Source organism: Argiope bruennichi, chromosome 5, assembly GCF_947563725.1.
Source record: "Argiope bruennichi chromosome 5, qqArgBrue1.1, whole genome shotgun sequence".
Lineage (NCBI taxonomy): Eukaryota > Metazoa > Arthropoda > Arachnida > Araneae > Araneidae > Argiope > Argiope bruennichi.
In genome coordinates this window covers 2,898,291-2,921,875 of record NC_079155.1, presented here as the reverse complement: position 1 = coordinate 2,921,875, position 23,585 = coordinate 2,898,291, and the positions used below count along the sequence as shown (strand labels likewise).

General features: G+C 30.3%; 1 protein-coding gene across 1 annotated transcript in view; it reads right to left on the bottom strand.

Annotated features, from left to right (window-relative positions):
* Positions 1 to 5,380: 5,380 nt before the first annotated feature.
* Positions 5,381 to 23,585, bottom strand: part of LOC129969239 (protein boule-like) — a 38,186-nt gene continuing 19,981 nt past the window's right edge. Inside the window, exons 3-10 of the mRNA XM_056083703.1 lie at positions 21,361 to 21,452; positions 15,106 to 15,160; positions 12,092 to 12,148; positions 11,757 to 11,775; positions 9,747 to 9,874; positions 8,900 to 8,968; positions 6,808 to 6,955; positions 5,381 to 6,137 (exon numbers count right to left, since the gene is read on the bottom strand). Of these exons, the coding sequence (XP_055939678.1) occupies positions 6,863 to 6,955; positions 8,900 to 8,968; positions 9,747 to 9,874; positions 11,757 to 11,775; positions 12,092 to 12,148; positions 15,106 to 15,160; positions 21,361 to 21,452 (513 nt within the window). The 3' untranslated portion in view covers positions 5,381 to 6,137; positions 6,808 to 6,862. The remainder of the gene's footprint in view (positions 6,138 to 6,807; positions 6,956 to 8,899; positions 8,969 to 9,746; positions 9,875 to 11,756; positions 11,776 to 12,091; positions 12,149 to 15,105; positions 15,161 to 21,360; positions 21,453 to 23,585) is intronic.

The following is a 23,585-nucleotide window of genomic DNA, read 5'->3' as shown; positions in this document are numbered from 1 at the left end:
GCACACAGATGCCATTATGTGCAAGGACACCATACTGCATAAAATTTGTAGACACAAAGCATTTTCACCTGCTGAAGTTAAGGTATCGGGACTGCTGAGCAAGTTCCGATATCAGAGAGCCACTACAGAGTGTGTTACACTGTCATTATCAATATTTTCTTTGAAGAAAAATGGTTCAGTGATAAACTGGGAGGTGAATCCACACCAGTCGGTAACCTAGGCGAGTATAAAATAATTGTGTGGAAGGCATGTGGACTTTTCATGGCCCAAATTCTGTTTCTTCACCGTTCCGTGGGGATAAAAATGGGCCTCATCAATCAAGATGTTCCACGACCAGAAATCATCCACTTGCATTGAAATAATAAAAGTAAGTTCAAAAGATAAGCAATGGATTGGTTTAAATACCAAGCAGTTACTATCAGGGCCGGCCATCTGGGGGGGGGGGGGGAGTGAGGCTGATGCTATGCACAGGGCCCCCGGGATTGATTAGCCGCAACATGATTTAGAATTATAGTAAAGTTCTGAATGGTAATAGCTGGATGAAAAGAAGAGAAGAAGAAATTTAACTTGAACTATCGATGGGTTTTGAAATATACGAAGTTTACAGATGTATTACAGTTTAGAGCAAGTGTACAACATATTATAAACATAAAGTACGGTCATTTACTTCACCCACTAAATTAAATTGCATATATTACTTTGATAATTCATACTATAAAATGTTTAATATTGTTAGATTTAATCATGTCCATGCCAAGGAAGCGTCCCTCTGGGTGTCAAGACACGGTTTCAAAAAAGAAAATGAGCAGAAAAAAAAAGCTATATTTCAAAGAGTTATGAGTAGATCTGTTTTCTTGTCAACGAAGTAATTCTGGCAATAAAATTGCTTCGACTTCAGAAGTTACAATTCAAGCTTCAACTGGCGAAATAAGTTCCGCCAGTCTACACAATCTTACAATGAAAGTGTAGAAACTGTGAAGATCTTTGAAGTCAATTCAATCATATATTCATACAAATATGATTGAACCAGAAAATAATGACAATAAAAAATGTGATCAAGTGCATATAAGTGACTCAGGTTTATGAACATGCATTATGATTGATAAGTTTAAAATGTTTTGTGTTAAAAACAGAACTGTCAACACAAAGGAGTTTTTGCTAAGAATGCTGAAGGTAGATCATTTTCCACCACTTGCTACTTTAAAAAAAAATACCAATTGGTGAAATGCAACTTCGTGGCTGATTGATTTATTGAAATACGGAGGAAATGAAAACTCTACTTCATTTATAGGTATCTATAATAACTGGAGAACCTTATGAACTGTAATTCAAAATCTACGAGCGTTCTATCTGTCACTTAATTCCCTAATTGCTTGGAAAGAGTTACTGAAACGACTGAATTTATGTTCGACTATTGATATAACAAATCAAGTTAATATAAATAAAGAAATGGAATGACTCAAATGATTATTTCAAAGAATTGTAGATGTAATTCTATTTTTAGCATGTAATAATCTTCAACTTCCAGGAAACCCTGAAATAATAGAAAAGCCTAATAACGGAAATTGCTTAAGTATATTGAATTATTAAGTAAATACGACTCTGTGCTTATAGTTTATATAAATAGAATTTGAAAAATACCCCCAAAAATAGGATTGTACATGATTTAGCACATACACCACAAGAAAAAATTATTCCTAAGTTAGTAAATGAAGTTCTTAACAACATTAAAGACGATAATACAAAAATAGCCACATATTACAGTGTCCAAATGGATTTTACTTCCGATATTTCTCATAAAAAACAAACTTTAGTCTTTATTAGGTATGTAAATTTTGAAGAGAAAAGATTAAATATAGTTGTGTCATTTATAGGATTTGTTGAAGTAACTGATGTAATTGGAGAAGGACTAGCAATAGCTCTATTGGAAATATTTAGTGAACTAGATTTAGATATTATGGATTGTAGTGGACAGGCATACGGCAACGACAGTAACATGAAAGGGAGATATGAAGGTGCACCATCCATCTTGAATAATTGGTCTAAACCCTCGTGCAATTTATGTGCCTTGCCTATGACACCCTTTTAAATTATTAATTTGTGATGCCGCTTCCAACAGTAATTTTCTTTGGATATTGCAATAAGCAATAAGCAATATTGTTTATATTGCTTATTTTTTGTACCTGCAAAAAGATGGGAAATTCTACAAAAGCATTTAAACAGTGCTCTTAAACCATTATGTAACACTCGTTAAGAAGACAAAATAGATACGGTTAAAGCAGTATGTATACAGTTCGGACAAACTTGTAATGCTTTAGAAAAATGTATTGATGTAAATAACAATAATACAGTGGTATCCGAAGCTAAAAGTCTATTGGATTCAATACAAGAAATGACTTTTATTTTTGTTTAGTAGAATGGTTTACAATATTGTCAAAAATTAGCACTATCAATAAACTATTTGAAGTAAAACCCATTGATATCGACTGGGTCTTTAATTTAGTCAATAAAATTAAAACTGAAATAAAAAAATTTAAAACAAAATTTAACTTATTTTAAGACGAAGGAAAAGCGATAGCACGTCATTTGAATATTTCAAAACATTTTCCTGAAAAATGAATTCGAAAAAAAAAATATTTCTAAACAGCGGAAGATGAAATTATAAAAAAGCCGGTTGAGGAATTTAGATGTTATTTTTTTTAAAGCTGAAAATGATAGCTACTGTTAGTATACAGATAGAAGGTAAACTTAAAATTATTTCAAATTAGTCACTGATATAAAAACTTTAGAAAAACATGAATTAGAAAAAAGTTCCAAAATATGTAACGTTTTATAATAACGATGTGGATGAAAACCCATTCCAAATTATTGTTTTGCTACGGGATTTGAATTTGAATGAAAGTGATAGATGTGTAGATAATGCTCTACACATATTTAAATATATATGAATTAATATTTATAATGATTTATTTCTTCAATGTACTAATTGTGTTAAAACTCTTCTTTACATTGCCAGTTACTATAATGAATGCTGAGAGGCCTTTTAGCAAATTAAAATTAGTAAAGAATTGTCTTCGGTCAAGCATGTGTGCATAACCCTTAAATACACTTTCTATACTAAGCATCGAAAAAGAAATTGCAAACAATTGTAATTTTCCTGAAGTAATTAATAACAAAAACAAAATTACGCATTAAATAGCACATGCAATAGTTATTTACGTCCCACAGAGAACTAACTCTATGGATGATGCTTGTGTTTCGACTAGGGTTCCCTGGGAACGGACTCCGACAGAAACCAGCGGCTGCGAGATAATAAAGGATTTTAAAAATGTTCCCTCTTTATTATTTTTCATCTCCGAATTCGCTATTCAGTGGCAAATTGTGTGGATTCTTTTATATTATTGTATGGTTATTAGTGATAGAATGTAAAAACACAATGATAAAAAATAAGAATTAAACACTAATATCTCCCCATCTTGATGAATCGTTTTTAATAAACTCTGTTGTGAGCAAACTGCTTGTCTTTTTATAATATTAATAATTAACTTGTTTATTATTATGACGTTATGAAAATTCTTTTATTTATAGGATCTTGGTCTATTTATTTATTGAACAAAAAGCTCTGCAGGAAAATGAAAGAAATCAAGCACACATCAGAAGACAATTTCGTTCTCATCCGATTCTGCAACCTCTAATGCAGGTTTTACTGCACGGGCGCAACATATGGAGATAACTGTGGTTCATAAAGACATCCTATAATACGAGGCTCGCGTTGCATTCATCAATGAAGTGACCGCACAAGTTATTGAAAAGCAGCGCAACAGAATTCTGTATGCCGGCATATGTTATTTAAATAGTACTTTCGAAATTGCAATTACTTTTATACTTCATTATAACAGATATAAAGTTGAAATTTTATTTTATTTAATTTTTATTGTGAAAAGTACTTACTGAAGGAAGCTCATTATTGAGAGTTTGAGGAAAAAAATGATGGATCATTTTTTCTTTATAATAAACTAAAGAACAATAACACAAAAAGTAAGAAAGAATCAAATTTCCAACTGAAATGTAATAATAATTATATTAAGCTGAATAATGACAGCATACTTCATGAATTTATTCTTAAAACAAATGAGAATTGTTTAAGTTCTTGATCATTTTAATTTTAACACTCTTCAGCTGAAAATGTTATTTGTTAGTAAATCTAACGAAATATTGAAATTTTTTTCTTCTGTTTTAAAACTAATCATTTCATCGAGATATGCATATATATATCAAAAACTTAATGCCATCCAAGAATATTTGAGCTTAATATGAGTGCAAGTGATGATCATTAAAAACAGACTATTCCAGTGTTGCGGAATAGCATTTCTAGGCATTAAAGGGAGCAGTTTCATAGTAATATAAAAGTACTGTGTATTGAACAATAGTAAAGGATTAGGTTCCTAAAGCACATTTTTTAAATGTCAGATTTGTTTTTATTTTACAGACAAATTTTTAATCAAGAAAAAGATTTTACTTTGATTAAACCGAACATTGAAAACTCTCTTTACTCTTTGAAAAATTCTACTGTATATCTGAAACATTTGAATATAATGTCTGTGAATATTCAAAAATTTATTTCAATCATTTTTTTGAAAAAGACTGATTCTTAAATACTAGACATGGAATGGTTTTTGATAACAGATTCTAATATTAAAAAAATTGTTCATAAGGAATCAAACACTGACTTCGAATATGTTTGCATTCAAATCTTATATTATCAAATTGTCTTGATAAAAATAAAGGCACGGATCTTGGCCTTGAATAAATGAGGGAGATTCGTTTTGATTTGAAGTTTCAATAATCTACTTTATATTTTGATTTCGGCAGTGAATCCTGTCATTTCGACTCCTATTCAAGTCTCTCGGTTTCTGAATAGAATATTGCGACCACAATTCGGCAGTGACTGATGTAGTGGTTTCACCATTATTCTCTTGAAGAATGCTATTCATTCCAATTTATAAATACAAGTTAAGAAACGTTGTTACTATGTAGGAACTTTTGATTACGACGTAACATTTAAGCTCTGAATTCCTCCTTAGCATCAAGGCTGCCGATTCCGGAAGAGGAATACATTTGGCATCCGGCCAAAGGTGCAAAAAAGAAGCACTCATTATTGTAGGATTTGGTATCTGTGTTGCTGATTTGGCATCTCCAACCCTTTTGTGAGACACAAACGAGTTAGTCATCTTCAGAAGAGAGCCTAAAATAGTGCTGAGAGCAGGCCGCAAATTAATTGCTGTTGTCACTTGTCCATTTATAAGGTAAGGGGTATATGAGGAAGAAACGGCGTGTTTTTCTCTCTTGGGAGGTTTAAGTGAGTTTAAGATTAGTAATATCAGTATGGTGCGTAAATTTTATTTTTTTTACACATATACAAGACAGTAAATACAATATATACATAAATATTCATACATAGAATTAGTACATTAACGTTTGACAAAAACAGCATTATTACGTGAAACACATGAAAATGTTAATATGTTTTAATATATTCGATAATAGGGGGTGTAATAAAATAAATAAAATGACAAATACTTTATTCTTATTTCATCTTTTGAAGTAATATAACAGCGTTTTTCAAAGAAATAATGTCTCCACTGGTGTCGTTGAACGTGGTCACTTTCTGTACTTTAAGGCGATGAGTTAATTGATATATATTCTTTTCTAAATCAAAAGATAAAAAAATTATTTGTAAACAATGAACACAATTCAAGGTTGAACCCGCATACTTTGTGCTTTTCTTTACTTTTGAATCATCAGCTCATAGACTGGCTGCTTTCCAAAAGTAACTCAAGATGAGAAGAAATATTTTCTTGTCTCTCCAAAATTATAAAGTTGCTTACGTCAAAGTGGATGCAAACATTCTTCATAATTTTATAGAAATGATTTTAAAGGACAAAAATGTATCGCAACAAAACTAATTATTTTAAACAATATAAAACAATAATCCTGTGATAGACATGCACTGAGTATATCAGGTTTACAAAACATATGAAGACATCATTCAGCGTCCAAAGATGAGCCAAAACCTTTTTGGTGTTCCATTAAAATCTTCCGTCTCACATTCACCCCTGTGTATTGCAATGCTGCGGCTGAAATAAAAAAAAAACACACACAATTATTTGAATAAAGGGAAAAGACTAATAATATTAATATTAGTCTTTCTGAAATACTGCTATACATCATATAATATTATTACATTTTTTTTGGTATCCACTGCATCATATAATACTAATATTATATAAAGAGAGAGAGAGAGAGAGAGTTAGTTCTATGAATTTCTATCCAGTATAAGAGCTAATAATAAGAAAAAAACATCAAAATTGGGTAGTTTTAAGTGTCATTTTATAATATTTCACATATATTATGCTATATTTTGGTGGTTTAGAATAGCAAATGATGTATAAGAGATTTTTATTCCCTGAAAAAAAAATAGCAAAATGTGTTTTCAGTTAACAGAATTTGCATTTAAGGGGAAAAATATCGCTTCTAAGTAAATTTCAGAAATTCTTGTTCTATTTTCAGTACATTATACCCATATGTGATCTTTGAGACAGTAAACAGTTCTTTCATTTCATTTTTTTTCATTCTCCATGCCACTCATTAAATATTTTTATGGACCATTAAAACTGCGTAAAGACAAAAAAACAACTTACCCATTAAGTTTCTAAATTTAAACTTGGAAATACTTTTATGATATTTAAGGGGAAAAAAATGGTCTTTCATTTTTGCATTTCTCTTTGAAATTAAAACAAGACTCACTTCCATGACGCCATTGACTCTTGCACTATGATTGAATCCAGGTACTCTGGTGTTCTCAATAGTTGTGTTCGGGAATGAAGTAGTGGGGCGGCGCCGGGATGAATGGAGTCATTTCAGGAACAGCAGGCACTGCCGGGTACGGTGTGCTCTGAAACAGAGAAACCCTGGAATTGAGATGCAGGCACTAAAATTATACGTAAATTGTTTTGGGTGCAATATCAGCAGATGAGATAAGACTTTCAGTTCGCCGCCTTTTAGTCACGATATTTCTCGTTTCACTTCATGATCTATCCATTGTTCATTTGATAGATCATGATGTTTCAAAATGGAGGAAAGTAGGAATTATTTTTTACTTTCTTTTGTAAAAATGTTAGCCAGATATAATGGCAGAGTGTGTGCCAGTACTTTATTCATTGTTACTATATCCTTATTAACATCATTGTAAAGATGGCTGTTCGATCTTTTGTAAAAGAGCAGTAGTACTCATAAGATGAGCGATTCCTAAGGAACTAAAAATATAAACGACAAATTATTAAAAATATTTAAAATAAATAATCAAATAACACTGAACGAAAGGATATTAGATAAGAAAAATATATTTATAAATGTAATTACTATTTATATTAAAAATCGATCTTTATATATTCTTTGCAAAATGAGAGGAAATAACTGAGATTGTATTTGTAAATTGAATCAGGTTGGGTATCCTCAATTATATAAAAAAACATTTGCCTTATTATTCTAGATATATAAAAGTATTATTTTGGATATTCTGAAATATTGATAGATTATAAAACAGAAATGTTTTTTTTAAAAATCGTCCTGTTCAATGGAGATATGTTTTGCTTCGATTGGAAATGTGTACTAATGAAATTTTAATATCATTAAAAGTTGAAAAAGATTAGATTTCGACTCATATAAGATGAATTAAATTCAAATCAAATGAATGCTTTCATAAGTTTTTGGTCAAATAACATCTCTAGAGGACCTTCGTAGTATAGAAGATTCAGTAGAATGATGTTAAAATTTTGGCAATGTGATAATGTATTTTATTTTTACATTCAATCTTCTCTAAAAGAAATAATAAATGTAACAAAATAAAGCCAAAAAATCCAAATTTTAACACGAAATGCGTTTTTGAACGAGTTAATTTAATTTATATAATTTCCTAAGTTTATTGATAAACCCTTTCCATATACTAAATTTCAGAATTAATTATCATGCTAACAATACAAATTTGGATCGTCGACCATCAGCTAAATTTAGTCTTCGTTTTCTTTTGTCAATGTTTTTGGATCATAAATCTCGATTATAAAGACAGAAGACACCTCATAACGGCTTCTTCTGCAATTTCTGCAATACATTCAATTCATGGATAGAAATCTGGAAGATTCCTATCAGCTAATATTTGGAATAAGCTCACGCGTAATTATCTAAAACTTTATGGCAGGGGACCAGCACACTGGTAAGACGCAATAAGATCTCGAATGTATGTATCTTTCCAAAATTTGCAAAAAAAATGTGTATCTCAATGTTTAAAAGTTTGGAAATCGCTATCTGAGAGTATGTTTGAGATTACATTTTTTGAATAATGAGTCAACGAAGGCAGGTTTTAATCGTAAATGAATGAACTTTTTAAAAATTATTAATGAATTTTCACAGCATATAAATTGATTATGCTGTTCTATTTTATTAAAGTGCAAAGAAAAAAGTTACGAACCCTAAACCCACAAAAAAATAAAAGAAATTGGTGTACAATGCTATTGTTGTTCACATAACTTAGTTATCTATTTTTCAATTTAAGACAATTAAAAGTTATTTATAGCCTTCCTCTTGATATTGGCTGTATAATTTGGCGCATTTACTTGCTTCTGAACAATGCCAAACTGCATTATTCAGAATGACAGTATTACTAAATTCTTACGATATTTTCCTTTCAAACCTCACAATCTGAATGGAATGATAATTAAAATGAAACTTTTATAATTTTTGTATGTAAATAATAATTCTTAGGTCAAAAGTGCAAATATTTTTTCATTCCAAAAAATAATTAGTAATAAAACAAAAAAAGAAGAAAAGGAAAATCTCTCACCACTGGATGGCACTGGAAAGTCTGTTGTGGGAGGTAGACAGAAGATGGATATATCACATTAAAATTAGCCTAGAAAGTTTTTTTCAAAATTAATAAAAGAATCTTCAAAATTGGAAACATTCTATAAAAATTCAAAATCAGAATAGAACCATTTAAAGAAACTACATTTGTTAAATCCAAAGTCCAAATTTAAACATAAAATATCTTGCAGAATTTCAGACTTATATATATATATATATATATATATATATATATATATATATATATATATATATATATATATATGTGTGTGTGTGTGTGTGTGTGTGTGTGTGTGTGTGTGTGTGCGTGTGTGTGTGTGTGTGTGTGTGTGTGTGTGTGTGTGTGTAAGCATTATTTTATTTGAAGCAGAATGCAGGTGCAACGAGCAGTGAAGAGTCTTCGAATTGTTCAAGTTTTCTTTAATCCAACCCGTAAAGGCATAATTATTTACAAGAAGGCGCGGAGAGAATGGAGATGTAGATATTAAATCGCATATACAATGATATCTGAAGCTTTTTTTTTTTCGAATATGTTGCATTTTCTATATGATGTTAAAATTTCTGGGTTTTTTTTTCTCTTATAGATCAAATCTGGCAAAATTTATCAGGTTGGTTATACAGCCTGCTCTAGGTTTGGACAATTAATTTTCTCGTAAATATTTTCTTTATTCACACCTTGAGAACATCACAACTTGCTGTCCAAAATTTATAACAAAATAATTAATAAAATCTTAAGTAAGCAAACAACATTCAGGTTTTGATTTAAGTCGATATTTACAAGCATTGGCTCTTAAACATTATCTTATATAATTTCTTAAAAGCTTTACCTGAGGACTCCCGAAAGTGCAAACATTCTCTGGGGGGTTGAAGAATGTAACTCCGTTCGTCGGGTATGTCACTGCTGGTATGCTGTTAGGGTATAGAATGGTCCCATTTGGTAAAGATGGCGGAGTATCTGAAAGACCAAAAGATTATGTTGCACAGTAGACTGTAAATGCGTAAATAGGCTATAGTTAAATTGTAACTTTACCTGTTAACCGGGTAATTAATTCATATTTTATTCGCTTTGCATTGAAATATTTCGTCATACCTAGTGAACAGGTTAACTTCAATTCCACGTAACTATTTGGAACAAATAATGTTTTATGGAAGCTGAATATCATTGCAGTTGCATATTCCGTGATTTATATGTGCTGAAATTGTGCAAAAGAGTTAAAGAATTATTTTTTTGTACCATTACATCATGATTCATATGATCCATCGGTTGATTGCTGTTGAGAGAGGCATTTAAGAGTAAGAAGAGGACTGAAATCATTAAAAGAGCTGCATTAAGAAAAAACTGATCGTGCGAACTGTCAAAACAATAGTTTAAATGTAAGAAAAAGGAACTGGTTAAGAAAATGAAAAGGTTTCAAACGGGCAACGATAAAATTAACGTAGTAAAAAGTTAATGTACTGTTTTGATTCTAATTAAGAGTTCCAAAAATTGATCGCGGTGCAGAATTTAGTCTGTTTTGTGTTACATTTCGTGAGACATCCGTCCTTTAGTGTCTTCACTTCTCTCTCTCTTACAGCACACTTTTAGAGCTTCAATATAAATAACAATTTACTTTGTTTCAAAGCCATTTGGACCATCTATGAACGTTGTTTAAGATATTTTTAAAAATTCTGCAGTCGGAGAGTTAAAAATGTTATGTATGATTGAGTGTACACTAAGGCTAGAGCATTTAATAGCAATAAAAAATCGTGTTTTGTTAATAAAAAAAATCACGTTATTCTAGTATTCGTTTCAAGCGAAATCAACAACATATGTTGAAATTTATCTAGAGAGAGATGTTTTTTTTTTAATTTTTTGCAATGTCTGAGTGACTCTACCTCTAACATCTTTTTTCTTCTATATATGAAGGACGTAAGTAAAAAAATACATTTCAGAATAATAATTTACATTCTAATAAAATTGAGAAAATGTTTATTTGTATAAGAAGGACAAGATAGATAGATAGATAGATCGATAGATAGTTATAGATATAAAAGTTTTTGTTGTATATTTAATACTACAGTTGGATTCTTTTAACATGCTGTGATTTGGCATTCCGCACCACATCTGATTTTATTATCACAAGATATTTTAAAATGGTTATTTGTGCTTCCAAGAGCTTAAATGCTGCTTTGACATTTTAGAGAAATGCAAATTAGATGCATTTCGAAATATTAATTATATCCAAGGTACTATAGTATATTTTTTTAAACAATGGACAGTATATTTTATGTTATAAATCTTTTTTTCTGGTGGAAAATAGGATTCCAAATCCTTTTTCTTGACATTTCCAGAAAAAGATGAATTACAGGATGCACACATTTTTACACACACCAGATTTTAAAGGAAATGATTTTAATGAATTAGATCATCCCCAAAATACGCTAGAAATGTAATGCCACATACCTTTATATCAAATCGGAACGTATATAGCATATACTTATTTTCTTTTTTGGCACTGTGTAGTATTTGTAATCCCGTATAACATCGAATAATTAGAACGCTCCTAAATCTCTCTAACAATGTGAAATCTCCCTGTTTATCTTGGTGTTATTCTGCACTATTTAATTGAATGTGCCCAAAATCTATGAAGAGGTACAAGATGAGACTTTTTAAGTTGCTGTTTCTATTCAACTCTTTCAATTTGGATTCGACTATTACTACAAATTGCATTTTGGATTCATCTTTGTAATAATCACTATTATAGTGTAGTTGAATCAATTAACTTCTTTAAGTTACGGAATATGCATCTGAAGTGTAAAATAAAATAAATTTTTATATTAAATATGTCGCTACTTACCATAAACTCTTGCGAAAGGCTGAAAAAGAAAAGACATAAACCTTATTAACATACCCACATTTGCATACAAAAATGAATGCAGAAAACTAAAATAAATGAATAATTTTTTCTTTTGCGCTTTAAATGAATTTTGGAAATTGAACAGAAACTTCTCTCATTTTTAAAGCGTTTACTTGGTTAAATTTTAATATAATGAATCATTGCATGCAGTAAAATCTTTTACTTTTTGTAGTTACTTATTTTAATAGAAAATTTAAAAAAATATATTTATTAGAAAATAGACTTATTATTTTGCATAAAATAATTTATATTCTTAAAGTATTTTTAAAAATTACCTGTTTCTTTATAGCTGGAGCAATGTTCAATTTTTTGTCTTTCAATATTATATCAGCCTGAAAAAGAAAATAAAAATAAATTAATATAATTGCATCTGAAGTTGTATAATAGCTGTTCGTCCCGTGATAATTGATTAATATATGGATGTCGGCATGCTAAAAATACTTTGGTATATAAGGGCAACAAGCGAAATTAAATTCTGCTTATGTTTTTAGCTAGCGAGGAAGATACTCTTCTCCCTCGAGAGTATCTTATATAAGATACTCTCGAGGGAGAAGAGAAACGCTTTGTAATATTTTCTTATAATAACTTTACAAAACTGAAGCCAAAACTTTAACTTTAGTTGCGATTGTGTTTAGAAAAATTGAAGACGAAACGATCATATGTCTCATCATTCGTTCGGTACACCGACTATGTTAAATTTACTAAGTTATGTATTTCTTGGGTGTGTAGGATATAACAGCTTTAAGGAAGGTTAACTTTCTGCAGTCTGATTTTTTTTCCTCTGAGAAATAAGTTAGCTTCCGCAATTACCACTGAGAGTCTTCACTTCTAGGTAATAAAGAAGAGCCTTTTAATGTAAGAAAAAAATTTATATTTCTCACATATATGGAATTATTTACCATATTATAGGAAGTGATATTAAATATAAGAACTTGGTAGCGATTTGTACTTTTATTATTTTTCGGGAGTAGAGCGATCTGGGGGTCCCGGGATCGAGTCCCGGTTCGGGCATGATTATTCTTCCCCCTGTGTTCCATGTGAGGTGTGTGAAAAAGTCCCCCCCCCGTAAAAAGGGGTTGTGTAAGCGCTTGTATGAGCGTCATTTTCACATGAGCTAGAAGTCATACTTCTGCCCTCGGGTGCTCAGGGGCCTTTACCCTCAGAAGTTACTGCACAAACTGGGCTTAAATCGCTGACTTCGTCAGTGGGTTTGTCTATGACAAGTGCATAAATAACAACCAACAACACCAATTTTCGGTAAAATTGACTTTCAAAATAATTTATCTGCATGCATATTATTCTTCACGCATGAAATTTATTTATTGCTAATGAGTCATTTGATGTCTTGGAAGGAAACATAGAAACTGCTGACAGGAACAAAATAAAACAAGATTCTGAGAAAAGAATCTGAAGGCGAGGATTATGGCTCTTTTTATCAAGAAGTGAAGCCTAGGACATGGCGGATTTAACTGATCTCGAATCATCCGTGGCAGATTTTTCAATAAATATGCAAATTTTTATTAATAACTTTGCAGATTTCAGAATTAAGACCCATTATAAGACCCATTCTGCAGAGCTAATGGAATTATTTGTATTGAAATTCATGCGGCAAGTTTGAAGAGCACAGCTTTGGCTGAGTCACAATTTATTTTATTGTTTAATGGACATCTGTGATTTCCAATAGACAAATAAAACCTATAATCTCTGATTATAGCGTTGAAGTAAACTACTTTTCTTTTTTCGAGAATTTAATTTTTTTTTCATGAACAAACAAATGGATTTTCAGACAAATCTTAAAGACACATTTTCAGACAAATAGACACTTTGACTCCAGATTTTACAGACGCTTCAGGCTGTGATATTTTCAGACAAATGTCAAAGAAAAATGAACAATAATTTGAACGTTCTACTTGAAGTGGAAGTTTTATTTTCTTTTTTTAAATTTAACTTTTAGTTTTATTAATATTAAAATTTATTTCTATATAGTTTTATCTCTATGTCATAATATTTATAAATTTCTGTTTTTATAAAAGTTTATTTATCAACTTATCCCTACACAAATAAAGATTGAATGGTTATAAATTATTCCAAAGTGAAGTATTAAATAATTAAGATAGTCGTATATGTGGTGTTCTCTAAACCAGAAGATAGAAAGATAGAAATACATACATACATATATATATATATATATATATATATATATATATATATATATATATATATATATATATATATATATATATATATATATATATATATATATATATATATATATATATATATATATATATATATATATATATATATATATATATATATATGTGTGTGTGTGTGTGTGTGTGTGTGTGTGTGTGTGTGTGTGTGTTCTTTATCTCTTATAATCATTTTAAATTGAAAAAAAGAATAACAACATCTACAAATTTAAAATAGTTTTTCTTGATTGTAAAAAATATTGAAAATGGACTTTTATTTTTATTGCAGAGTTTTTACAATGTAGTCACTAGGATATTGTTTAAATCATAATATAACCATCTGGAACATTGTGTTTTTTTAAAGTTTCACGAAAAAAAATTAAAAATTGTTTAAATAATTTTCTTAAATTATATGGAGCTATTCAAAACATATATTTTATTTTGCAAAAATGTATAAAGTCATGCTTTCTATGTTAATCTCTCACCTACGAATTTATTTATCCTCCAAACTTAAGTGACATTTAATATTTAGACCATACAAAAATAATCTCGGGTAATACAAAATGTCATTATTTTTTCTCTTGCATATTCTCTAGGTAGTGAATTTTAAGAATATATGAACTTTTACGCTTAAAAACGAAAGGAAATATACTTTAATTTCTGTTTTCTCTGGAGCTTTAATTAAATAATAAGATCAAATTATAATTTATATATTTTCCATCATCAACATACGTTAATGTTTTGTGAGTCAGTAGTTTTTTTTAAGTAAAAGAAAAAGATCTAGACTTATATTATTGTATTTTTTCTCTTTATATTAAGTTTTAAAATAAAATAACGTATTCCCTTAAAACATTTATGGTACTAAATGCAAAATGTAACAACTGGGCGAGTTACGAATTAAATACCATTTTTTTATTCTTTTTTTTTTTAAAGTATGTTCTGTAAATAAATTTGTAATTCTTGGAAAATACGTTTAAAAGTGCATCGTTCAAATAAAATCGTTTTTGGACAGATTTTACTTCGATTATCGGTGAATTAACAAATTATATTTGGCGCATTTATTGAAAATCACATTAAATAATGTAACATTTCCGCACCTCTTTTTGTATTCTTCTCGCTTCTTCCTCTGTTTCAAAGGTTACAAATCCATATCTAAAAAAAAAGTGGTGAGAAATTATTTTGGAGCAGAAATTGTTCTATTATTATTAAAAAAGAGTTTAAATATTAAAAAAAAAGTATAATACATTCTCTTAGCTATTTTGAAATGGGATTCGATAGTTAATAACATTTAACAGCCCCGTGCTGAAACTCAAGGTACAACAACTGCAACATTTCTACACTTAAGACATTCGAAATTCAAATTCATGATCCGAATGAAATAAATCGAGAAAAGTTTCATTCCTCTTCCTCCAAACAAAAGTATGCACACTCGCTTTGAGTGAGTGAAACATAATTGAGCATCAAAAATACTTTGTCGCTGCTGTCTTGTGGAAGTTTAAAGAAATTTTATGTTGTCTTTATCATTTGGTTAAGAGTGAAAATTAAATGAAGAGCCTTCAAAACTGGACGTTAATCTAAAAAAAAAATGAATGGATCTGCTTTAGCTTAGAATATTTTATTTCGTAATTTAACAAAAATATTTTTAACATCTAACTATTAAAAATATAATTTTAACTCTCAATAAGTGCATTGAAAGATGATTTCATGCAGAGGGAAGCCAGTTACAATTTTATCTTTAATGACACACCTCGTTTTATAAAAATTCATTAGTCTAGTTAAAATTAAAACATTTGTTCAACTGTATTGCTCTCGGAAAGTCTTATGTTACTTGAATCGATCTAATAGAATTTCTTGGTTATTATTCTTTTATGGTATATTCTTTTATAGCTTCTTGCAGTAAACGGAAAAGTCCCGCATAATCCGTGTCTTGGAAGAAGCTTAAGTTGTCTGTTACATACCTCCATACGGCGCTCTAAGATATCAAAATAATCTAAAGACTTTCGGATTTACGCAATTTTCCAGATTTTTCAGACAGTTGAATGAAACTGTTTGAATGCCTTTGAGATTTCATTTTTCTTTGAAGATTTGTCACGACGGTATTTAGGGAACGAGCAGAAATCGATGAAGAAGAAACCCATTTTTATTCATCGCATTTTAATGAAATGCTTTGAAATTTCAGCAGTCCTTTTTTATTTACTGTGATCATTAATTGCATTCAATTTTATAAAAATAGCAAGTATTATTTTTTTTAAAAAAACCATTGGTTTTGCAAAAGTCGTTAAATCTAAAACTATAATTTTGAGATAATTCAATTTTAAATTTTGAGTCATTACGAAAAATAGCTAATATTATTTAATGGGTTTCTAACTCCTATAGTAAGTTTAAGATGAAGTGAGAGATCGTCTTATATAACATTAAAGTTGACCAAAAGTTTTTTTTAATGGATCTTTTACTTGCCAAAATATTAACTGCTTTTGTGACTTCCTTTGAATCAATAATAATTAAGCATTTGTTTATATTCTCATTTTGATTTACTTTTAAAAGAACATTAATAAATTTAGTACTGAAAGATATTTATTCATTATATTTTTTATTAACATTGTAAATTGTTATATTGCATTAGATTCTTATTTTAAAGTTGCCATTCGTATTCACCACGTGATTTATTTATAAACTCATCGAAACAAACAATCATTACAACAAGAGATATTTATTTCAATGACACCTGTATTATAGTATTTCCAAAGCCCAACTGGGCACTTTAAGTATGTAAAAGGGAAATTTCCAGCATGGTGTCTGATTCTCGCCACCCTAGTGGATTAAAATATAGTGGTGCTGACTTCTAGGCCCATTGGCAATGATTGCTGATATCTCTGTATGTAGTATCCATGTATCTGCTGTTCTTAATGAGGGTTATTATGCATCAGGCCTAGTTTTCAATGTGATATGTCGTGGCTGCTTGGTCATTTATTTCAACCGAGGCGCTAAAGCTGGGAGGGAATTTCCGCTTTATAGTTATTATATTTCTAAACTGAATCAGCTTCATTTTTATAATCCTTTTATCTCTTTTCATCTGGATTTAAATACTAAGAATTATTTGAACGGGGCAGGAATTTATGCCATAATTTTCTAACGATGGTACTTTCTTTTCACCTTTTTGGATCAGCTCAGAGATTGGAAAGAGGAAGATATAAGAGTTCCCCAATCATAAGCATAGATTTCTGAATAAATCCCTGATGGATCGTGTCAGAAAAACATTGATACAGAGTATTTATTCTTAAAGCGGAAGTATTGACAGTCAATTCAGCTTATCGATTTCATAAGTACACGAGAAAGGTTTAAATAATCAAACAACTTCACAAGAAATGACTGAACTTGATTAATTTATGGGGAAGCATTCTTCATTTTTCTAGAGGAGAGAGTTGCATATAAAAAATTGCATGCATTTTTTTTCTGTGATTCAGTAAAGTTTAATTGCATTCTTTCACTGAATTTCCGGGTTCCAAATGTTTTTACTGAATGATTTCAGTATGAAATGAACAAAATACAGCAATAAATTTATGTTTAAAAATAAGTAAATAAATCGATTTATTGAAAATCTATTAGTTTCAAATCTGATCACCACCATAGTACGATATTCCATAGTGTGGCTTTCGTCTCATAGGAGTCTCTGGTCCAGAATAAATTAGGGAATTAAAATTTCCTTCACCAGTTATGATTCGGAAAAATCTCGAACAATCCCAAATTTCGGGTGAAGCCTTTCCCACTGATTAGCTAACCATTCCCTGTCATTTAATTACCAATATTCATCTTCACGGATCACGAAGAGTAATTTTCAGACTATTCTCAGTAATATTAGGTTAACAAAAAATGACCTACGCGCATCGGCTATAAACCTGACGAAAGTCCCTTAGTGATTTTAATCTGGTGATGTAAGTGTATGCAGGACTTAAGGGGATGGGGATATCTCTCTGGGTGATAAATATTCAAAAGAATTAGCAATGTCTGCCAGAGCATTAATTGGCGATGCCGGCAAAAGGTTAATCCCAAAACCAAATTTTTTTTGGACTTACTTAGTGGCTTTTATCTGTATGACGACGATAAAAAGGTTTGTATTGAAAATTCATAGTTTTCATGCCTTTTTTTTTTTTTTTTTTTGCTTTTTGCTTATAGCCAAAATATACGAAATTTTCAGAACTTGTGCATGATATTATATTAATATTTAAGATGAATTTTATTAGTATTTAAAAAACTATGAGTATTTCAAGTAAATAAAATTTAATTACGTATATGCGATATATAATATACAGGGTGATCGGTAAAGCACTTTTAATCTCTTTAAATTCTTAATGACGTTTCTATAGCCAGGGAAGTAACATGGGCTTATAATAAAAAGATCATGCCGAATTTATTGAGACAGGTTTCAGCTCCCTTAATGGTGAAATAAGAAAGTTATAAAAAATAACTAAAAAAAGAGAGCGGCCATAATGCCCATTTAAAAATGTTCTATGTAATATAATAAAAACCCAGGAAAAGGTTTAATGTAGCTATCTGTAAGATTGGCGGATGTATTTATGATTAAAATTATGAACTTTCCATGACTTGGAAAAGATTTCTTCCTAAAATTGATTTAAAAAAAATGTATTCTTCGTGTATTGACATACAGTTTCCTGAATAAAGTAATGGCAAAGTGATATTTAGGCAACAAAGAAAATAAAAAAAAACTTATTAAAAACAACAACTGAAAACCGCACTCGGGTGAGTGAGTGGAGTCTGAGGATACATTTTTAAAATTCAGACGAACCCTTTTTCAAGTCTTATAGTTTTAATTTTAGCGTTTATAATTTTTTTCGTAAATATCTTCGCCAATTTTACAGAAAATCCATACATTTTTTTTCTGTACTTTTATTATGATATAATGTAAATTTTTCTAATTGAACTTTTTGACCGATCTCTTTTATTTTTAAATTATTTTTTATAACTTCTTATTTTGCCATTAGGAGCGCTGTAACCTGTCTCAATAAATTCGGCGTAGTCATTTTAGTATGGGTTCAAATTATTTTTCTGGTTATACGAGATACCGTTTTGAATACCTTTCACTCTGTATACGTCTTTTCACCACCCTATATATATCTTTCCAACGTCAGACAAAAAGGATAAGTTGTATAAGAATGGCGAATGAATATCATTCAGATTCCGAAATTTATAGTCATTGCAGTTAACTGAATTTCAGTTGCTCCCTAAGAAAAAGGAAATGACTGGAGATTTTCCACAAATGAACACTCTTTTAACTCCAATATTTTAGTTATAATGAATTTTATATATTAAAAACATCCTTTATGCTTACAAATTTAGAACATAATGCAAATGGATATATCCACTTGTTTCGCTCTCGTTTACTGAGTATAAAAGAGAAAGTATTTTAATCGTCAAAAAATTCGAATGCTTGAGTTTGTCGAATTTTTAAAATTTCAGACCTGTGGAAGTTGGAATGCATGTCTGTCTGTGAACACGATAACTCAAAACACGCTTCGAGCTGGGCAAATGAAATTTGGTATGCAGCCTTTAAATCGGATTGTAGAAATCGATTTGGAAGAGGTCTCTTCATCCGGTTGTATAAATACAAGTTAACATGATTATCACAAAACTAGTGAAGCAAGATGGATAAAATTCAGCACACAGATTGACCGACTCAAATGCAGAACCGTATCAAAGCTTGAACCAAATCCATCCATGGGTTGACACCTTCGCATGCATTTAAACGCAACAAATTAGATGGATGAAATTTAAAGCAGATTTAGCATTTGAAATACATGCCCATATTGAATTTTAAATCAAAGTGTTGGCCTTCTTTCCTTTCAAAAGCATGCAAATGCGATTATTCAAAAAGGCAATGACTGAAGTAAATGAAATGCGTGTGTAATTAAAATGGTATCAAACATTGGTTTAAATGGATAGAAAAACAGGTGCCCATTTCTCTTTTTTGAAAACTTGTATATTAAACCATATCCCAGAGATGAAGCGCCCAAAAAATCGCCGAAAATAGCATACTAATGGCCTTTTTCGTAGCTACCAGAAATTATCGCGCAGTTAATACTCAAGCAGCAATTTTATTTATTAAGATACGAACAGATAACTCTTCTATGAGGGGTTCTAAAAATAAAAATCTGAGCACTGGAAGCAATTTTATTTCGGGAGTGGAGAAGCTGACAACAATTTAAATATATATATCACCTGAAATGAGCCCTAGAACTTATATATCCTTACATCACAGTTAGGAAACCATATTTAACAATTTAATTTTATATGCTAATGTGAATGTTCTAATTATTCCATTTAAATGGCTGTGTAAAGGATGAATGAATGAAAGGTTAAAAAAGAACCAGTCTTCCGAAATTCAGATTTATTTACACTTTTTTTTTAATTCTTAAAATTGTATTTCCTATTGATTTTTTTCTTAGTGAGAGTTGCTTCTTTACAACAAATCCTTTTGTCTCGTGATCAATTACTTACAGAACATACGCATCACCCTGCTTTCCCTGCCAAAAATGATACGCTTCGATGGAATCATTTTTGAATCTTATTTGCTTGGTGAAATTTGAACTAATCAAACATAAATTCTGGATTTTCATGATGCCTTTTTCATCTATTTTAACGTATTCAGACGCCTGCTGTTTTCTAGTTGATATCTGTATTATAAATCCACCCTAGCTTGAATAGACTCTTCATTTTCACATTACTTTCCTTACTTTCATATAATCGGCTTTAAAATGATTGTTATTGAAATATCCTAAAATTCCTCTACGCCTCTATTTATAGTCTACGCCTTCTATTTTAATTCCTACCATGTAAAATGAAATACGAAACATGTTACCTTTAACAGAGTCGTAAAAAAGTTATATTAATCAAGAGAATAAATGATAGTCATTCCGTTTCTTAGTTTTTTTTTTTAATGATTATCTTATATCTTAGCTCTTAATAAATAAAAAAAAAGAGTCATTAAAAAAACTTAATATGCTTTATACATAAATAAAACATATTAAGTGTTTTTGATGTTTAATCCTTAAATTAATTTTGATTCCATAAAAATTAATTCAGTTTGTCCACGTTCATTAATATGAGTACAAAAGTTTTACTATAAAAGAATCAATTCCAGATAGCATAAACATTTTTACATTCTGTTTTTTTTTACTTTCAATATTTCCCGATTTTCGGCTTGTCATTTATAGGAAAGATTTACTAACTGTCAGACTTGGATCGACGTCATTAAGTTAAAGATATTTTCGGTTCGTTCTAGTCGGAACGATGGGACAAAAACTTGAGAAAAGTCTGCAAACAGGGAAAGTACTCACCCTTTCGAGACTCCAGCTCGATCGAGTATGATCTTCGTAGCCTTCACATTCCCGTAGGCAGCAAAAAGCTGGTGAAGCTCCGATTCGGTGGTCTAAAAGAAAAAAAAAAGTAATGTTTATTCTCTCACATACGTATAAAAAAAATATTGTAATCCTGAAAAAATTCGACATTTTGGCAAATCTTCACGTTTTAGATATCTCTGAGTTCGAAAAACACACTTTGGGTATGAGGTCTGCCTGCCTGTTTGTGACAAAGATCAAAATCGCTTTGAGATAGACGAATAAAATTCCGTGTAGGGTCATGACACCCATGTTGTAGACTTCTGTCCAATGTTGAGCAAAATCTACTCAGAGGAAGTCTGCCTGTCAGTTCGAATATCAGTTAACTACAGAATGAAGAGAGCTGGATGGATAGCATTCGGTGTACAGATTTAACATACGCATTGTAGACACCCCTCACATTTGAGCCAAATCCCAACAAGAAGTGGATTGGCTGTCGGTTTGTACTTTCAGAAGCCTGGTGAAACCCCCTCCATAACTTAAATGTGTCATATTTGGAATGTGATTTTCTGACTACTATAGGCAAAAAAAGAGTCCAAAACACAAATTCGAATTTTGGATACTATAAATCGCATGGCAGGGAGTAAACTCCGAAACATTTGCCAACTTCACACTATAGATTCAGTAAAAATGTCGAATTCACGTCAAAGCTCCATATTGGATAGCTATTGTACTTCAGTGCCATACAAAGCATTCTTTACCTTCACCAAGGACCCTCATTCATGACGGTATTTGTGGGATAACACCTTTGTTAGAGAGAATGCGAGGAAGTGTTTGGCGAGACCCCTCCCACTGATTTTGAAACAGGATGCCTTCACGTCCTACACGTGACAACAATAAATGGTTGAATATCTTTTCATTACATACGTTAAAATAAAATACTGTCACCGAGATGATGCATTCCCATAGGAACATGACAGGTTAAAAAAATGTTTAAATCTCTGACTCATCAGTATGTTGTAAAAAATTCATTACTAAATTCCCTCTTCAGAAACATGAAATAAATCAAATAAAAAACTGTTTTGAAAGCCTTTAAAGGGTGCAAGAGGAAAGATCATGTAAGAAAAGGATTAGAAAATGAAGCAAGACCAGCTCTTACATGGAAAGTTTTGATATTTATTATGATTTCCAGATATAATGATCGTTTGGTCCGAAGAACATGCTTGATCATTACTTTTAGCACATTTTTAGCCAAAGATACCTTCATACATTTCTAAGGCGAGGAAAGTTGTATGACTGCTCTAGAAGGAAAAAAAGAAAACAGAAACGAGTTGGATGACATTTGGAGTACGAATTTCCTAAAGAAACTGCTTAGAAATAGAATGAAAACTGAACTCTCTCTCTCTCTTGAGAATCCTTTCCTCAGAAGCATTCGTTTGTCCCGTAATATCTTAACTGGATGGTGTCGCAGTCATCTGACAAACATAACGACGCACGCATCTGTCCTTTAATATTTTGCAAATAAATTTACATATTATCTAATCTTGTAGAATAGAAAAAAAGAAAATGACTCTCATGTAAAAGAGAAAAGTATCTACTGTTCTAGAATCCTTTCCAAATTTCCACTTATCGTTTCGTTGAAAAAAAAAAGAAAGAAAAGAATTGTGAAAAGTTTGCATTATATTATATATTGCATTTTTTAAACATAAAAATTTTTCCAACAAACTGTTTGCATATTTATCAATTAACATGCAAATATATTAAAAATAATTTGACAAAAACCTTACCTAAAACAAGTTAAAAGTTGTCAATACCATTTAGATGAGATGAACTCTAATAATGCTGATAATACGTATGATTATATTATAAAGTAATGTTAATAAAATTAGATAATTTATGCTAAACATAAATTAAAATTCAACTATAAAAATTTTTAAAAAATAACCAAATATAAAGTATTCAGTTTGCAGGAGCAAATGGTAGTCTTTTACATCAGGAGTAACAGGTCACTGGAGTTTAAAGCAGAATGTATGCGACGTGTACGATGAATTGGTTCTTGATTCGAAAGAATTCATTCTCCGTCAAGTCATAAGATTATTAAATACCAAATGTAACAAAATTTCACTTTTGGTAGTTATAGCCGCTCTTTCATTTTAGTATAAACAAGTAATATATAAAAAAAATTTCCTACTTTCGCAAAAAATGAACTCGCCTTCATCACCTGC